The following is a 15644-nucleotide window of genomic DNA, read 5'->3' on the forward strand; positions in this document are numbered from 1 at the left end:
TGTGCCCAAGGAATTATGGGTAAAGTGATGGCGCCATGCCAATGGATCCCATCACCAAGGTTTAGGAGGTTCTGTAGTGCCCATTGGTCCTCCCAATATGAGGCACTGAACACCCCCCAAAGGGAAAAGGAGTCCACAAAAAGTCTCTGGTAGGGCCCTGGACTTACCTCCATCCAGTTGAGTATGGGGCCACAGTTGATGTTACTGTCCACAATACCAGAAAGAGCCTTCAAATATCGTGAGAGTAGAGGGGCCAGGAGCTGAGGACACAGAGGTGGGGGAGACATCATGTATTACAATTACACAAGAGACCCCCGATGACAAGCACCGCCCTGCGATGCCCACCTGGCCCTGAGATGGAAGTTCACGGCGAGGGGGGAGTTCAAGCAACTGAGAGAAGCGGCGGTCAAAAATACAGCGGTGAAGGTTGGAGTCCAGGACCTGGAAATCTTCATAGCTCCGCAAAACGGACCAAGTGCGGCCCTAAAAATGGAAGAAACACAACGTCATAGTTGGTGAAGGGGGAGGGGAGATGTGAGCAAGTAATAATACAGAGAAGAATGACAGGAGGAAGTAATGAGGGACACAGAAAATACTGGAGAAAGTGATGATACAGAGAAGAATGACAGGAGGAAGTAATGAGGGACATGGAAAATACTGGAGAAAGTGATGAATGACAGGAGGAAGTAATGAGGGACACGGAAAATACTGGAGAAAGTGATGATACAGAGAAGAATGACCAGAGGAAGTAATGAGGGACACAGAAAATACTGGAGCAAGTGATGACACAGAAGGGGGAGCCTCGTAAGATAATACAAGAGAAGAATGACAAGAGGAAGTAATGAGGATCTAGAGGACATAGATGGGACTGAGATGGTAGACCTAGAGGATAAAGATGGGACTGAGATGGTAGACCTAGGGGACAAAGATGGGGCTGAGATGGTAGACCTAGGGGACAAAGATGGGGCTGAGATGGTAGACCTAGAGGACAAAGATGGGGCTGAGATGGTAGACCTAGAGGACAAAGATGGGGCTGAGATGGTAAACCTAGAGGACAAAGATGAGGCTGAGATGGTAGACCTAGAGGATAAAGATGGGACTGAGATGGTAGACCTAGGGGACAAAGATGGGACTGAGATGGTAGACCTAGAGGATAAAGATGGGACTGAGATGGTAGACCTAGGGGACAAAGATGGGACTGAGATGGTAGACCTAGGGGACAAAGATGGGACTGAGATGGTAGACCTAGAGGATAAAGATGGGACTGAGATGGTAGACCTAGAGGACAAAGATGGGGCTGAGATGGTAGACCTAGAGGACAAAGATGAGGCTGAGATAGTAGACCTAGAGGACAAAGATGGGGCTGAGATGGTAGACCTAGGGGACAAAGATGGGACTGAGATGGTAGACCTAGAGGATAAAGATGGGACTGAGATGGTAGACCTAGAGGACAAAGATGAGGCTGAGATGGTAGACCTAGAGGACAAAGATGAGGCTGAGATAGTAGACCTAGGGGACAAAGATGGGGCTGAGATGGTAGACCTAGAGGACAAAGATGGGGCTGAGATGGTAGACCTAGGGGACAAAGATGGGACTGAGATGGTAGACCTAGAGGATAAAGATGGGACTGAGATGGTAGACCTAGAGGACAAAGATGGGGCTGAGATGGTAAACCTAGAGGACATAGATGGTAGACCTAGAGGACAAAGATGGGGCTGAGATGGTAGACCTAGGGGACAAAGATGGGGCTGAGATGGTAGACCTAGGGGACAAAGATGAGGCTGAGATGGTAGACCTAGAGGACAAAGATGGGACTGAGATGGTAGACCTAGGGGACAAAGATGGGGCTGAGATGGTAGACCTAGAGGACAAAGATGGGACTGAGATGGTAGACCTAGGGGACAAAGATGGGACTGAGATGGTAGACCTAGAGGACAAAGATGGGGCTGAGATGGTAAACCTAGAGGACATAGATGGGACTGAGATGGTAGACCTAGAGGACAAAGATGGGGCTGAGATGGTAGACCTAGGGGACAAAGATGGGGCTGAGATGGTAGACCTAGGGGACAAAGATGAGGCTGAGATGGTAGACCTAGAGGACAAAGATGGGGCTGAGATGGTAAACCTAGAGGACATAGATGGGACTGAGATGGTAGACCTAGAGGACAAAGATGGGGCTGAGATGGTAGACCTAGGGGACAAAGATGGGGCTGAGATGGTAGACCTAGGGGACAAAGATGGGACTGAGATGGTAGACCTAGAAGATAAAGATGGGACTGAGATGGTAGACCTAGAGGACAAAGATGGGGCTGAGATGGTAGACCTAGGGGACAAAGATGGGACTGAGATGGTAGACCTAGAGGACAAAGATGGGGCTGAGATGGTAGACCTAGAGGACAAAGATGGGGCTGAGATGGTAAACCTAGAGGACATAGATGGGACTGAGATGGTAGACCTAGAGGACAAAGATGGGGCTGAGATGGTAGACCTAGAGGACATAGATGGGACTGAGATGGTAGACCTAGAGGATAAAGATGGGACTGAGATGGTAGACCTAGAGGACAAAGATGGGGCTGAGATGGTAGACCTAGGGGACAAAGATGGGACTGAGATGGTAGACCTAGAGGATAAAGATGGGACTGAGATGGTAGACCTATCGGATAAAGATGGAACTGAGATGGTAGGCCTAGGGGACAAAGATGGGACTCAGATGGTAGACCTAGAGGACAAAGATGGGGCTGAGATGGTAGACCTAGAGGACAAAGATGGGGCTGAGATGATAGACCTAGGGAAAAAGATGGGGCTGAGATGGTAGACCTAGAGGATAAAGATGGGACTGAGATGGTAGACCTAGAGGACAAAGATGGGACTGAGATGGTAGACCTAGGGGACAAAGATGAGGCTGAGATGGTAGACCTAGGGAAAAAGATGGGGCTGAGATGGTAGACCTAGAGGATAAAGATGGGACTGAGATGGTAGACCTAGAGGACAAAGATGGGACTGAGATGGTAAACCTACGGGACAAAGATGGGACTGAGATGGTAGACCTAGGGGACAAAGATGGGACTGAGATGGTAGACCTAGGGGACAAAGATGGGACTGAGATGGTAGACCTAGAGGACAAAGATTGGGCTGAGATGGTAGACCTAGGGGACAAAGATGGGACTGAGATGGTAGACCTAGAGGACAAAGATGGGGCTGAGATGGTAGACCTAGAGGACAAAGATGGGACTGAGATGGTAGACCTAGAGGACATAGATGGGGCTGAGATGGTAGAACTAGGGGACAAAGATGGGGCTGAGATGGTAGACCTAGAGGACAAAGATGGGACTGAGATGGTAGACCTAGAGGACAAAGATGGGACTGAGATGGTAGACCTAGGGGACAAAGATGGGACTGAGATGGTAGACCTAGGGGACAAAGATGGGGCTGAGATGGTAGACCTAGGGGACAAAGATGGGACTGAGATGGTAGACCTAGAGGACAAAGATGGGGCTGAGATGGTAGACCTAGGGGACAAAGATGGGACTGAGATGGTAGACCTAGAGGACAAAGATGGGGCTGAGATGGTAGACCTTGAGGACAAAGATGGGGCTGAGATGGTAGACCTAGGGGACAAAGATGGGGCTGAGATGGTAGACCTAGGGGACAAAGATGAGACTGAGATGGTAGACCTACAGGACAAAGATGAGGCTGATGGTAGACCTACAGGACAAAGATGGGACTGAGATGGTAGACCTAGAGGACAAAGATGGGGCTGAGATGGTAGCCCTAGGGGACAAAGATGGGGCTGAGATGGTAGACCTAGGGGACAAAGATGGGACTGAGATGGTAGACCTACAGGACAAAGATGGGACTGAGATGGTAGACCTAGAGGACAAAGATGAGGCTGATGGTAGACCTAGAGGACAAAGATGGGGCTGAGATGGTAGACCTAGAGGACAAAGATGAGGCTGATGGTAGACCTAGGGGACAAAGATGGGACTGAGATGGTAGACCTAGAGGACAAAGATGGGGCTGAGATGGTAGACCTAGAGGACAAAGATGGGACTGAGATGGTAGACCTAGAGGACAAAGATGAGGTTGAGATGGTAGACCTAGGGGACAAAGATGAGGTTGAGATGGTAGACCTACAGGACAAAGATGAGGCTGATGGTAGACCTAGGGGACAAAGATGGGACTGAGATGGTAGATCTAGGGGACAAAGATGAGGCTGAGATGGTAGACCTAGGGGACAAAGATGGGACTGAGATGGTAGACCCACAGGACAAAGATGAGGCTGATGGTAGACCTAGGGGACAAAGATGGGACTGAGATGGTAGATCTAGGGGACAAAGATGAGGCTGAGATAGTAGACCTAGGGGACAAAAATGGGACTGAGATGGTAGACCTAGGGGACAAAGATGGGACTGAGATGGTAGACCTAGGGGACAAAGATGGGACTGAGATGGTAGACCTAGGGGACAAAGATGGGGCTGAGATGGTAGACCTAGGGGACAAAGATGAGGCTGAGATGGTAGACCTAGGGGACAAAGATGGGACTGAGATGGTAGACCTAGGGGACAAAGATGAGGCTGAGATGGTAGACCTAGGGGACAAAGATGAGGCTGAGATGGTAGACCTAGGGGACAAAGATGAGGCTGAGATGGTAGACCTAGGGGACAAAGATGGGACTCAGATGGTAGACCTAGGGGACAAAGATGGGACTGAGATGGTAGACCTAGGGGACAAAGATGAGGCTGATGGTAGACCTAGGGGACAAAGATGGGACTGAGATGGTAGACCTAGGGGACAAAGATGAGGCTGAGATGATAGACCTAGAGGATAAAGATGGGGCTGAGATGGTAGACCCAGGGGACAAAGATGAGGCTGAGATGGTAGACCTAGGGGACAAAGATGGGGCTGAGATGGTAGACCTAGGGGACAAAGATGGGGCTGAGATGGTAGACCTAGGGGACAAAGATGGGGCTGAGATGGTAGACCTAGGGGACAAAGATGGGACTGAGATGGTAGACCTAGGGGACAAAGATGGGGCTGAGATGGTAGACCTAGGGGACAAAGATGGGGCTGAGATGGTAGACCTAGGGGACAAAGATGGGGCTGAGATGGTAGACCTAGAGGACAAAGATGGGACTGAGATGGTAGACCTAGGGGACAAAGATGGGACTGAGATGGTAGACCTAGGGGACAAAGATGGGACTGAGATGGTAGACCTAGAGGACAAAGATGAGGCTCAGATGGTAGACCAAGGGGACAAAGATGGGACTGAGATGGTAGACCTAGGGGACAAAGATGGGGCTCAGATGGTAGACCTGAAAGTCAACCCAAGTGTTAATGCCAAAAATCAATAAGATTGGTTGAGCAGAGAATGGACCCAATGCACCCACAGGAGGGTGAAATGTGATGAGGAGAACTATTAGGACCCTAGACCTTGGGGAGACGTCATAAGACCATGAACCCTACAAGGTTCTATGCAGCAGATGAAGGGAGGATGTACATGGAGTCTTAAGGACCATGAAGATCTTGTAGTCCTGAATTCCCTCCATGAGGTTCTGAAGTCTCGGAGCCTCTAATTTTACCTTGTGTCCTATTTTTATATAATAATAGTTGAATTATAAAAATCACCGAAGTGAAATGAACGATACAATAAGTCCGTGGCTATTAATAGGAGGATGAGAAGATAAGCGGCGGCCCCAGGGGTAGATCCTGGCGGGTCACAGGATTCAGCTCTAATTGGGTGAACGGCCATTGTGCTCCACATCATTACAGTAATTAGGGTTAGGATGGGGGGGGGGGGGTTACACATTACAGGTCGGGCATATGGAGTGAACTAAGATCCCTGTTATTAGGGGGGGGGGTCAGAGTCCAGATGTTGAAGTCCATATAAAAGGGTTAATGAATCCAGAACATGGGGGGGTCACTACTAATCCTAGAGAAATGACTGGAGAGAACGGAATGGTTGCTATAGAGTAGCTGCAAAACTTCAACTCCCAGCATGCCAGGACAGCCAACATCTGGAGGGCCACAGTTTGAGACCAGGGCTATCGAGGACATCACTTTTTTTCTCACAGCCGATTCCGTCGCATCTTGCACCCACCTGACATGTGACTTGCACAATGTAAACAGCCTCGGATTCGCTACCACTGGAATCCTCCGGACGAGAGTCAGATAGAGAAAGCTGGAAGACATGGTGGGCATCAGTAATCACACGGGGTATGGGGCAGACATGGTGGGCATCAGTCATCATATGGGGGCAGACATGGTGGGCATCAGTCATCATATGGGGCAGACATGGTGAGCATCAGTCATCATATAGGGCAGACATGGTGGGCATCAGTCATCATATGGGGTAGACATGGTGGGCATCAGTCATCATATAGGGCAGACATGGTGGGCATCAGTCATATGGGGCAGACATGGTGGGCATCAGTAATCACACGGGGTATGGGGCAGACATGGTGGGCATCAGTCATCATATGGGGGCAGACATGGTGAGCATCAGTCATCATATAGGGCAGACATGGTGAGCATCAGTCATCATATAGGGCAGACATGGTGGGCATCAGTCATCATATGGGGTAGACATGATGGGCATCAGTCATCATATGGGGTAGAAATGGTGGGCAGTCATCACATGGGGTACAGGGCAGACATGGTGGGCATCAGTCATCACATGGGGTACGGGGCAGACATGGTGGGCATCAGTCATCACATGGGATATGGGGCAGACATGGTGAGCATCAGTCATCACACGGGGTAAGGGGGTAGACATGGTGGGCATCAGTCATCATATGGGGTAGGGGGCAGACATGGTGGGCATCAGTCATATGGGGCAGACATGGTGGGCATCAGTCATCACACGGGGTACGGGGCAGACATGGTGGGCATCAGTCATCACATGGGGTACGGGGGCAGACATGGTGGGCATCAGTCATCACACGGGGTACGGGGCAGACATGGTGGGCATCAGTCATCACATGGGGTACGGGGGCAGACATGGTGGGCATCAGTCATCTCATGGGATATGGGGCAGACATGGTGGGCATCAGTCATCACATGGGGTACGGGGTAGATATGGTGGGCATCAGTCACCACATGGGGTACGGGGGCAGACATGGTGGGCATCAGTCATCACATGGGATATGGGGCAGACATGGTGGGCATCAGTCATCATATGGGGTACGGGGAAGACATGAGGTACACTTCTTCTTAGGAATCAAGCTTCCACCTGTACACATGGTATACGGGGTCTCTCACCTGGATCGGGCCATAGTTGACGTTTTCATAGTGATAGTGAGCACAGTCCGCCAGCTTTACGAAGGGTCCGCGTGTCACCCTAAATATATAGACAGGGAAGGGTTAATAAACCTTGAGAATCCCGGAGGTCTCCAGATGATTATTGGCGTCCGGCTCCAACGTTATATAAGAAGCTCAGGCGTGAAAGTGACCCCACCCCCAACCTCAGATTACCTTTTATTGGGTCTCCCCTTGACGCTGGACGGAGCCGCAGAAGAGATGAGTCGTCCGGCGCCCTCCGTGCCTGAATCCAGTGTATCCGAGCCCCGAGCCTGAGAAGCAAAGACATTCAAAATTCATCAGGAACATCCAAAACCACTTTATACCAGCGCCAACCGGCGGCCACCTCACCAATCACATCCCGCATGGCTGACGGCACGAGAAGAGGAAGACACCCAACATAAAGCATCTGCCCCCTGATGATCCGGCTATAATATTATTGGTTTATCTGAACAGAAGAAGACGGAAGAACAACAAAATATCCAGAAAAACACATTTCACATAAGTTATGAATTGATTTGTATTTTACTGAAATAAGTATCTGACCCCCCCCCCCCCCCCCTCAATCAATCAGCAATATTTCTGGCTACTAGTTGTCTTTTATACAGGTAACAAACTGAGATTTGTAATGGTTATTTTAACAAGTAGTTAATAAAAGTTACGTATTAAAGGTCCCTTTTTTTGTTCATGTACAGGACCGTCTGATGGAGAAAGATCATGTACGGGACCGTCTGATGGGGAAAGATCATGTACAGGACCGTCTGATGGAGAAAGATCATGTACAGGACCGTCTGATGGAGAAGGATCATGTACAGGACCGTCTGATGGGGAAAGATCATGTACAGGACCGTCTGATGGAGAAAGATCATGTACAGGACCGTCTGATGGAGAAAGATCATGTACAGGACCATCTGATGGAGAAAGATCATGTACAGGACCGTCTGATGGAGAAATATCATGTACAGGACCGTCTGATGGAGAAAGATCATGTACAGGACCGTCTGGAGGAGAAAGATCATGTACAGGACCGTCTGATGGAGAAAGATCATGTACAGGACCGTCTGATGGAGAAAGATCATGTACAGGACCGTCTGATGGAGAAAGATCATGTACAGGACCGTCTGATGGAGAAGGATCATGTACAGGAACGTCTGATGGAGAAAGATCATGTACAGGACCGTCTGATGGAGAAGGATCATGTACGGGACAGTCTGATGGAGAAAGATCATGTACAGGACCGTCTGATGGAGAAGGATCATGTACGGGACAGTCTGATGGAGAAAGATCATGTACGAGACCGTCTGATGGGGAAAGATCATGTACAGGACCGTCTGATGGAGAAAGATCATGTACGGGACCGTCTGATGGAGAAAGATCATGTACAGGACCGTCTGATGGAGAAAGATCATGTACGGGACTGCCTGATGGAGAAAGATCATGTACAGGACCATCTGATGGAGAAAGATCATGTACAGGACTGTCTGATGGAGAAAGATCATGTACGGGACCGTCTGATGGAGAAAGATCATGTACAGGACCGTCTGATGGAGAAAGATCCTGTACAGGACAGTCTTATTGAGAAAGATCATGTACAGGACCATCTGATGGAGAAAGATCATGTACAGGACCGTCTGATGGAGAAAGATCATGTACGGGACCGTCTGATGGAGAAAGATCATGTACAGGACTGATGGAGAAAGATCATGTACAGGACCGTCTGATGGAGAAAGATCATGTACAGGACCGTCTGATGGAGAAAGATCATGTACAGGACCGTCTGATGGAGAAAGATCATGTACAGGACCGTCTGATGGAGAAAGATCATGTACAGGACCATCTGATGGAGAAAGATCATGTACGGGACTAAAGGAGAAAGATCATGTACGGGACTGAAGGAGAAAGATCATGTACAGGACCGTCTGCTGGAGAAAGATCATGTACAGGCCCGTCTGCTGGAGAAAGATCATGTACAGGACCGTCTGATGGAGAAAGATCATGTACAGGACCGTCTGATGGAGAAAGATCATGTACAGGACCGTCTGATGGAGAAAGATCATGTACAGGACCGTCTGATGGAGAAAGATCATGTACAGGACTGTCTGATGGAGAAAGATCATGTACGGGACCATCTGATGGAGAAAGATCATGTACAGGACCGTCTGATGGAGAAAGATCATGTACGGGACCGTCTGATGAAGAAAGATCATGTACGGGACCTTCTGATGGAGAAAGATCATGTACAGGACTGATGGAGAAAGATCATGTACAGGACCGACTGATGGAGAAAGATCATGTACGGGACCGTCTGACGGGGAAAGATCATGTACAGGACCGTCTGACGGAGAAAGATCATGTACGGGACCGTCTGACAGAGAAGGATCATGTACAGGACCGTCTGCTGGAGAAAGATCATGTACGGGCCCGTCTGATGGAGAAAGATCATGTACGGGCCCGTCTGATGGAGAAAGATCATGTACAGGACCGTCTGATGGAGAAAGATCATGTACGGGCCCGTCTGATGGACAAAGATCATGTACGGGACCGTCTGATGGAGAAAGATCATGTACAGGACCGTCTGATGGAGAAAGATCATGTACAGGACCGTCTGATGGAGAAAGATCATGTACGGGACCGTCTGATGGAGAAAGATCATGTACAGGACCGTCTGATGGAGAAAGATCATGTACGGGACTGAAGGAGAAAGATCATGTACAGGACCGTCTGATGGAGAAAGATCATGTACAGGACTGATGGAGAAAGATCATGTACAGGACCGTCTGATGGAGAAGGATCATGTACAGGACCATCTGACGGAGAAGGATCATGTACAGGACCGTCTGACGGAGAAAGATCATGTACGGGACCGTCTGATGGAGAAGGATCATGTACGGGACCGTCTGATGGAGAAAGATCATGTAGGGGCCCGTCTGATGGAGAAAGATCATGTACAGGACCGTCTGATGGAGAAAGATCATGTACGGGCCCGTCTGATGGACAAAGATCATGTACGGGACCGTCTGATGGAGAAAGATCATGTACAGGACCGTCTGATGGAGAAAGATCATGTACAGGACCGTCTGATGGAGAAAGATCATGTACAGGACCGTCTGATGGAGAAGGATCATGTACAGGACCATCTGACGGAGAAGGATCATGTACAGGACCGTCTGACGGAGAAAGATCATGTACGGGACCGTCTGATGGAGAAGGATCATGCACGGGACCGCCTGATGGAGAAAGATCATGTAGGGGCCCGTCTGATGGAGAAAGATCATGTACAGGACCGTCTGATGGAGAAAGATCATGTACAGGACAGTCTGATGGAGAAAGATCATGTACGGGCCTGTCTGATGGAGAAAGATCCTGTACAGGACCGTCTGATGGAGAAAAATCATGTACAGGACCGTCTGATGGAGAAAGATCATGTACAGGACCGTCTGATGGAGAAAGATCATGTACGGGACCGTCTGATGGAGAAAGATCATGTACGGGACCGTCTGATGGAGAAAGATCATGTACAGGACCATCTGAAAGAGAAAGATCATATACAGGACCGTCTGATGGAGAAAGATTATGTACAGGACCGTCTGATGGAGAAAGATCATGTACGGGACCGTCTGATGGAGAAAGATCATGTACGGGACCGTCTGATGGAGAAAGATCATGTACAGGACCATCTGAAAGAGAAAGATCATATACAGGACCGTCTGATGGAGAAAGATTATGTACAGGACCGTCTGATGGAGAAAGATCATGTACGGGACCGTCTGATGGAGAAAGATCATGTACAGGACCGTCTGATGGAGAAAGATCATGTACAGGACCGTCTGATGGGGAAAGATCATGTACAGGACCGTCTGATGGAGAAAGATTATGTACAGGACCTTCTGATGGAGAAAGATTATGTACAGGACCGCCTGATGGAGAAAGATCATGTACGGGCCCGTCTGATGGAGAAAGATCATGTACAGACCCGTCTGATGGAGAAAGATCATGTACGGGACCGTCTGATGGAGAAATATCATGTACAGGACCGTCTGATGGAGAAATATCATGTACAGGACCGTCTGATGGAGAAAGATCATGTACAGGACCGTCTGATGGAGAAAGATCATGTACAGGACCGTCTGGAGGAGAAAGATCATGTACAGGACCGTCTGATGGAGAAAGATCATGTACAGGACTGTCTGATGGAGAAAGATCATGTACAGGACTGAAGGAGAAAGATCATGTACGGGACCGTCTGATGGAGAAAGATCATGTACAGGACTGTCTGATGGAGAAAGATCATGTACGGGACCGTCTGATGGAGAAAGATCATGTACAGGACCGTCTGGAGGAGAAAGATCATGTACAGGACCGTCTGATGGAGAAAGATCATGTACAGGACCGTCTGATGGAGAAAGATCATGTACAGGACCGTCTGGAGGAGAAAGATCATGTACAGGACCGTCTGATGGAGAAAGATCATGTACAGGACTGAAGGAGAAAGATCATGTACGGGACCGTCTGATGGAGAAAGATCATGTACAGGACTGTCTGATGGAGAAAGATCATGTACGGGACCGTCTGATGGAGAAAGATCATGTACAGGACCGTCTGGAGGAGAAAGATCATGTACAGGACCGTCTGATGGAGAAAGATCATGTACAGGACCGTCTGATCGAGAAAGATCATGTACAGGACCGTCTGGAGGAGAAAGATCATGTACAGGACCGTCTGATGGAGAAAGATCATGTACAGGACCGTCTGATGGAGAAAGATCATGTACAGGACCGTCTGGAGGAGAAAGATCATGTACAGGACCGTCTGATGGAGAAAGATCATGTACGGGACCGTCTGATGGAGAAAGATCATGTACAGGACTGTCTGATGGAGAAAGATCATGTACGGGACCGTCTGATGGAGAAAGATCATGTACAGGACCGTCTGGAGGAGAAAGATCATGTACAGGACCGTCTGATGGAGAAAGATCATGTACAGGACCGTCTGATCGAGAAAGATCATGTACAGGACCGTCTGGAGGAGAAAGATCATGTACAGGACCGTCTGATGGAGAAAGATCATGTACAGGACCGTCTGATGGAGAAAGATCATGTACAGGACCGTCTGGAGGAGAAAGATCATGTACAGGACCGTCTGATGGAGAAAGATCATGTACAGGACCGTCTGATGGAGAAAGATCATGTACAGGACAGTCTGATGGAGAAAGATCATGTACGGGCCCGTCTGATGGAGAAAGATCATGTACAGGACCGTCTGGAGGAGAAAGATCATGTACAGGCCCGTCTGATGGAGAGAGATCATGTACAGGACAGTCTGATGGAGAAAGATCATGTACAGGACAGTCTGATGGAGAAAGATCATGTACAGGACCGTCTGATGGAGAAAGATCATGTACAGGACTGTCTGATGGAGAAAGATCATGTACAGGACTGAAGGAGAAAGATCATGTACGGGACCGTCTGATGGAGAAAGATCATGTACAGGACTGTCTGATGGAGAAAGATCATGTACGGGACCGTCTGATGGAGAAAGATCATGTACAGGACCGTCTGGAGGAGAAAGATCATGTACAGGACCGTCTGATGGAGAAAGATCATGTACAGGACCGTCTGATCGAGAAAGATCATGTACAGGACCGTCTGGAGGAGAAAGATCATGTACAGGACCGTCTGATGGAGAAAGATCATGTACAGGACCGTCTGATGGAGAAAGATCATGTACAGGACCGTCTGGAGGAGAAAGATCATGTACAGGACCGTCTGATGGAGAAAGATCATGTACGGGACCGTCTGATGGAGAAAGATCATGTACAGGACTGTCTGATGGAGAAAGATCATGTACGGGACCGTCTGATGGAGAAAGATCATGTACAGGACCGTCTGGAGGAGAAAGATCATGTACAGGACCGTCTGATGGAGAAAGATCATGTACAGGACCGTCTGATCGAGAAAGATCATGTACAGGACCGTCTGGAGGAGAAAGATCATGTACAGGACCGTCTGATGGAGAAAGATCATGTACAGGACCGTCTGATGGAGAAAGATCATGTACAGGACCGTCTGGAGGAGAAAGATCATGTACAGGACCGTCTGATGGAGAAAGATCATGTACAGGACCGTCTGATGGAGAAAGATCATGTACAGGACAGTCTGATGGAGAAAGATCATGTACGGGCCCGTCTGATGGAGAAAGATCATGTACAGGACCGTCTGGAGGAGAAAGATCATGTACAGGCCCGTCTGATGGAGAGAGATCATGTACAGGACAGTCTGATGGAGAAAGATCATGTACAGGACAGTCTGATGGAGAAAGATCATGTACAGGACAGTCTGATGGAGAAAGATCATGTACGGGCCCGTCTGATGGAGAAAGATCATGTACGGGACTGATGGAGAAAGATCATGTACAGGACCGTCTGGAGGAGCGGGAGAGATGTGAGGAATCCCGGAGGAGAGCACAAGACACATCCAACAAGGTTTGGCCACCAAGGACGTAGTCAAGTTTTACAAAGGGGTCACATAATTATCTCACTGAGTAAAATATGAACCAATTTATAACTATATGAAATTAAGTTTTTCTGGACTTTTTGTTCTTCTCTCACTGATCAAATAAACCGACCAATAATATTATAGACGGATAATCTCATGTCAGTGCAAGGTCAGCAGGGGGCAGATACTTTCCCCTCCACTGTATAGAATCTGTATATTGGCGCTCTAAGTCGTATTCTTTGTCGCGGTCTCTTTTAGATCTCACATTATATTCTACACTGATCAAAAAAACTAAAGGTAACACTAAGACAACACGTCCTAGATCTGGATGAACTAACCCCTGGAGGTCTGGATATGGAGTCACCCTCAAAATCACAGAGGAAAACCCCACTACAGGCTGATCCAACTTTATGTAATGTCCTTAATACAAGTCCCAATGAGGCTCAGTAGTGTGTGGCCTCCACGTGCCCGTATGACCTCCCCGCCTGGGCATCCTCCTGATGAGGTGGAGGATGGTCTCCTGAGGGATGTCCTCCCAGACCTGGACTAAAGCCTCCGCCAACTCCTGGACAGTCTGTGGTGAATGGAGCGAGACTCCATCCAAGTGGATGTGGCCCCAGGTTTAGTCGGCCCCCAGGTGTAGTCGGCCTCCAAGTGGATGTGGCCCCAGGTTTAGTCGGCCCCCAGGTGTAGTCGGCCCCCAGGTGTAGTCGGCCCCCAGGTGAACGCATTGAGGCTTTCACTCCATGTAGTGAACTTCACTTAGAAATCTTCAATTTACAGGTGAGCAGCCGCCATGATGGTTTTCTTGTGACTGTCAGGTACCGGGGCGGCTGTCACTTCCCCGCACGGCGCCCACTCATCCACTATATAAGAGCTGGTTGTGATATTTTCAGTTGCTATAGTAACCATACGGTTTTTTGATGAGTAAATGCGGCATTATGGCGACGGCTCCCGGACGGTGATTTCCTTACCCGGACGGTGTCCCCAACCTATTTTCTGCAGCTACTTAAAGCCTGAGGAGCATTAGACGGATTCTTTATTTATATGAGGAAAAGTGACGCGCGTCATCCGTAATACAAGACCAGCGAGAAAATACGCAAAACATCTCATAGAACCAGGACACTAGGGGGCAGCATCCCAGAGTCCATTACTCTAAATATAATACATAGAAACCATGGGGCCCCAGACCAACACATGGAATAGGGCCCCAAATCACCATGATCCATCATAATACATGATGTCACAGTACAGGGATAATACACAGTGATGTCACAGTACAGGGATAATACACACAGTGATGTCACAGTACAGGGATAATACACAGTGATGTCACAGTACAGGGATAATACACAGTGATGTCACAGTACAGGGATAATACACAGTGATGTCACAGTACAGGGATAATACACACAGTGATGTCACAGTACAGGGATAATACACAGTGATGTCACAGTACAGGGATAATACACAGTGATGTCACAGAACAGGGATAATACACAGTGATGTCACAGTACAGGGATAATACACAGTGATGTCACAGTACAGGGATAATACACAGTGATGTCACAGAACAGGGATAATACACAGTGATGTCACAGAACAGGGATAATACACAGTGATGTCACAGTACAGGGATAATACACACAGTGATGTCACAGTACAGGGATAATACACACAGTGATGTCACAGTACAGAGATAATACACAGTGATGTCACAGTACAGGGATAATACACAGTGATGTCACAGTACAGGGATAATACACAGTGATGTCACAGTACAGGGATAATACACACAGTGATGTCACAGTACAGGGATAATACACACAGTGATGTCAAAGTACAGAGATAATA

The 15644-nt window shown here is 48.5% G+C and overlaps 1 protein-coding gene across 1 annotated transcript in view; it reads right to left on the reverse strand.

The window, feature by feature from the left end:
- Positions 1-7589, reverse strand: part of ARHGAP33 (Rho GTPase activating protein 33) — a gene marked incomplete at its 5' end in the record, with an annotated part of 39484 nt that extends 31895 nt beyond the window's left edge. Inside the window, 5 exons of the mRNA XM_056552790.1 lie at positions 168-260; positions 346-483; positions 6098-6178; positions 7258-7336; positions 7471-7589. Of these exons, the coding sequence (XP_056408765.1) occupies positions 168-260; positions 346-483; positions 6098-6178; positions 7258-7336; positions 7471-7589 (510 nt within the window). The remainder of the gene's footprint in view (positions 1-167; positions 261-345; positions 484-6097; positions 6179-7257; positions 7337-7470) is intronic.
- Between the last annotated feature and the right edge of the window lie 8055 nt (positions 7590-15644).

This window comes from Hyla sarda, unplaced genomic scaffold (genome assembly GCF_029499605.1).
Source record: "Hyla sarda isolate aHylSar1 unplaced genomic scaffold, aHylSar1.hap1 scaffold_1934, whole genome shotgun sequence".
Classification (NCBI taxonomy): Eukaryota; Metazoa; Chordata; class Amphibia; order Anura; family Hylidae; genus Hyla; species Hyla sarda.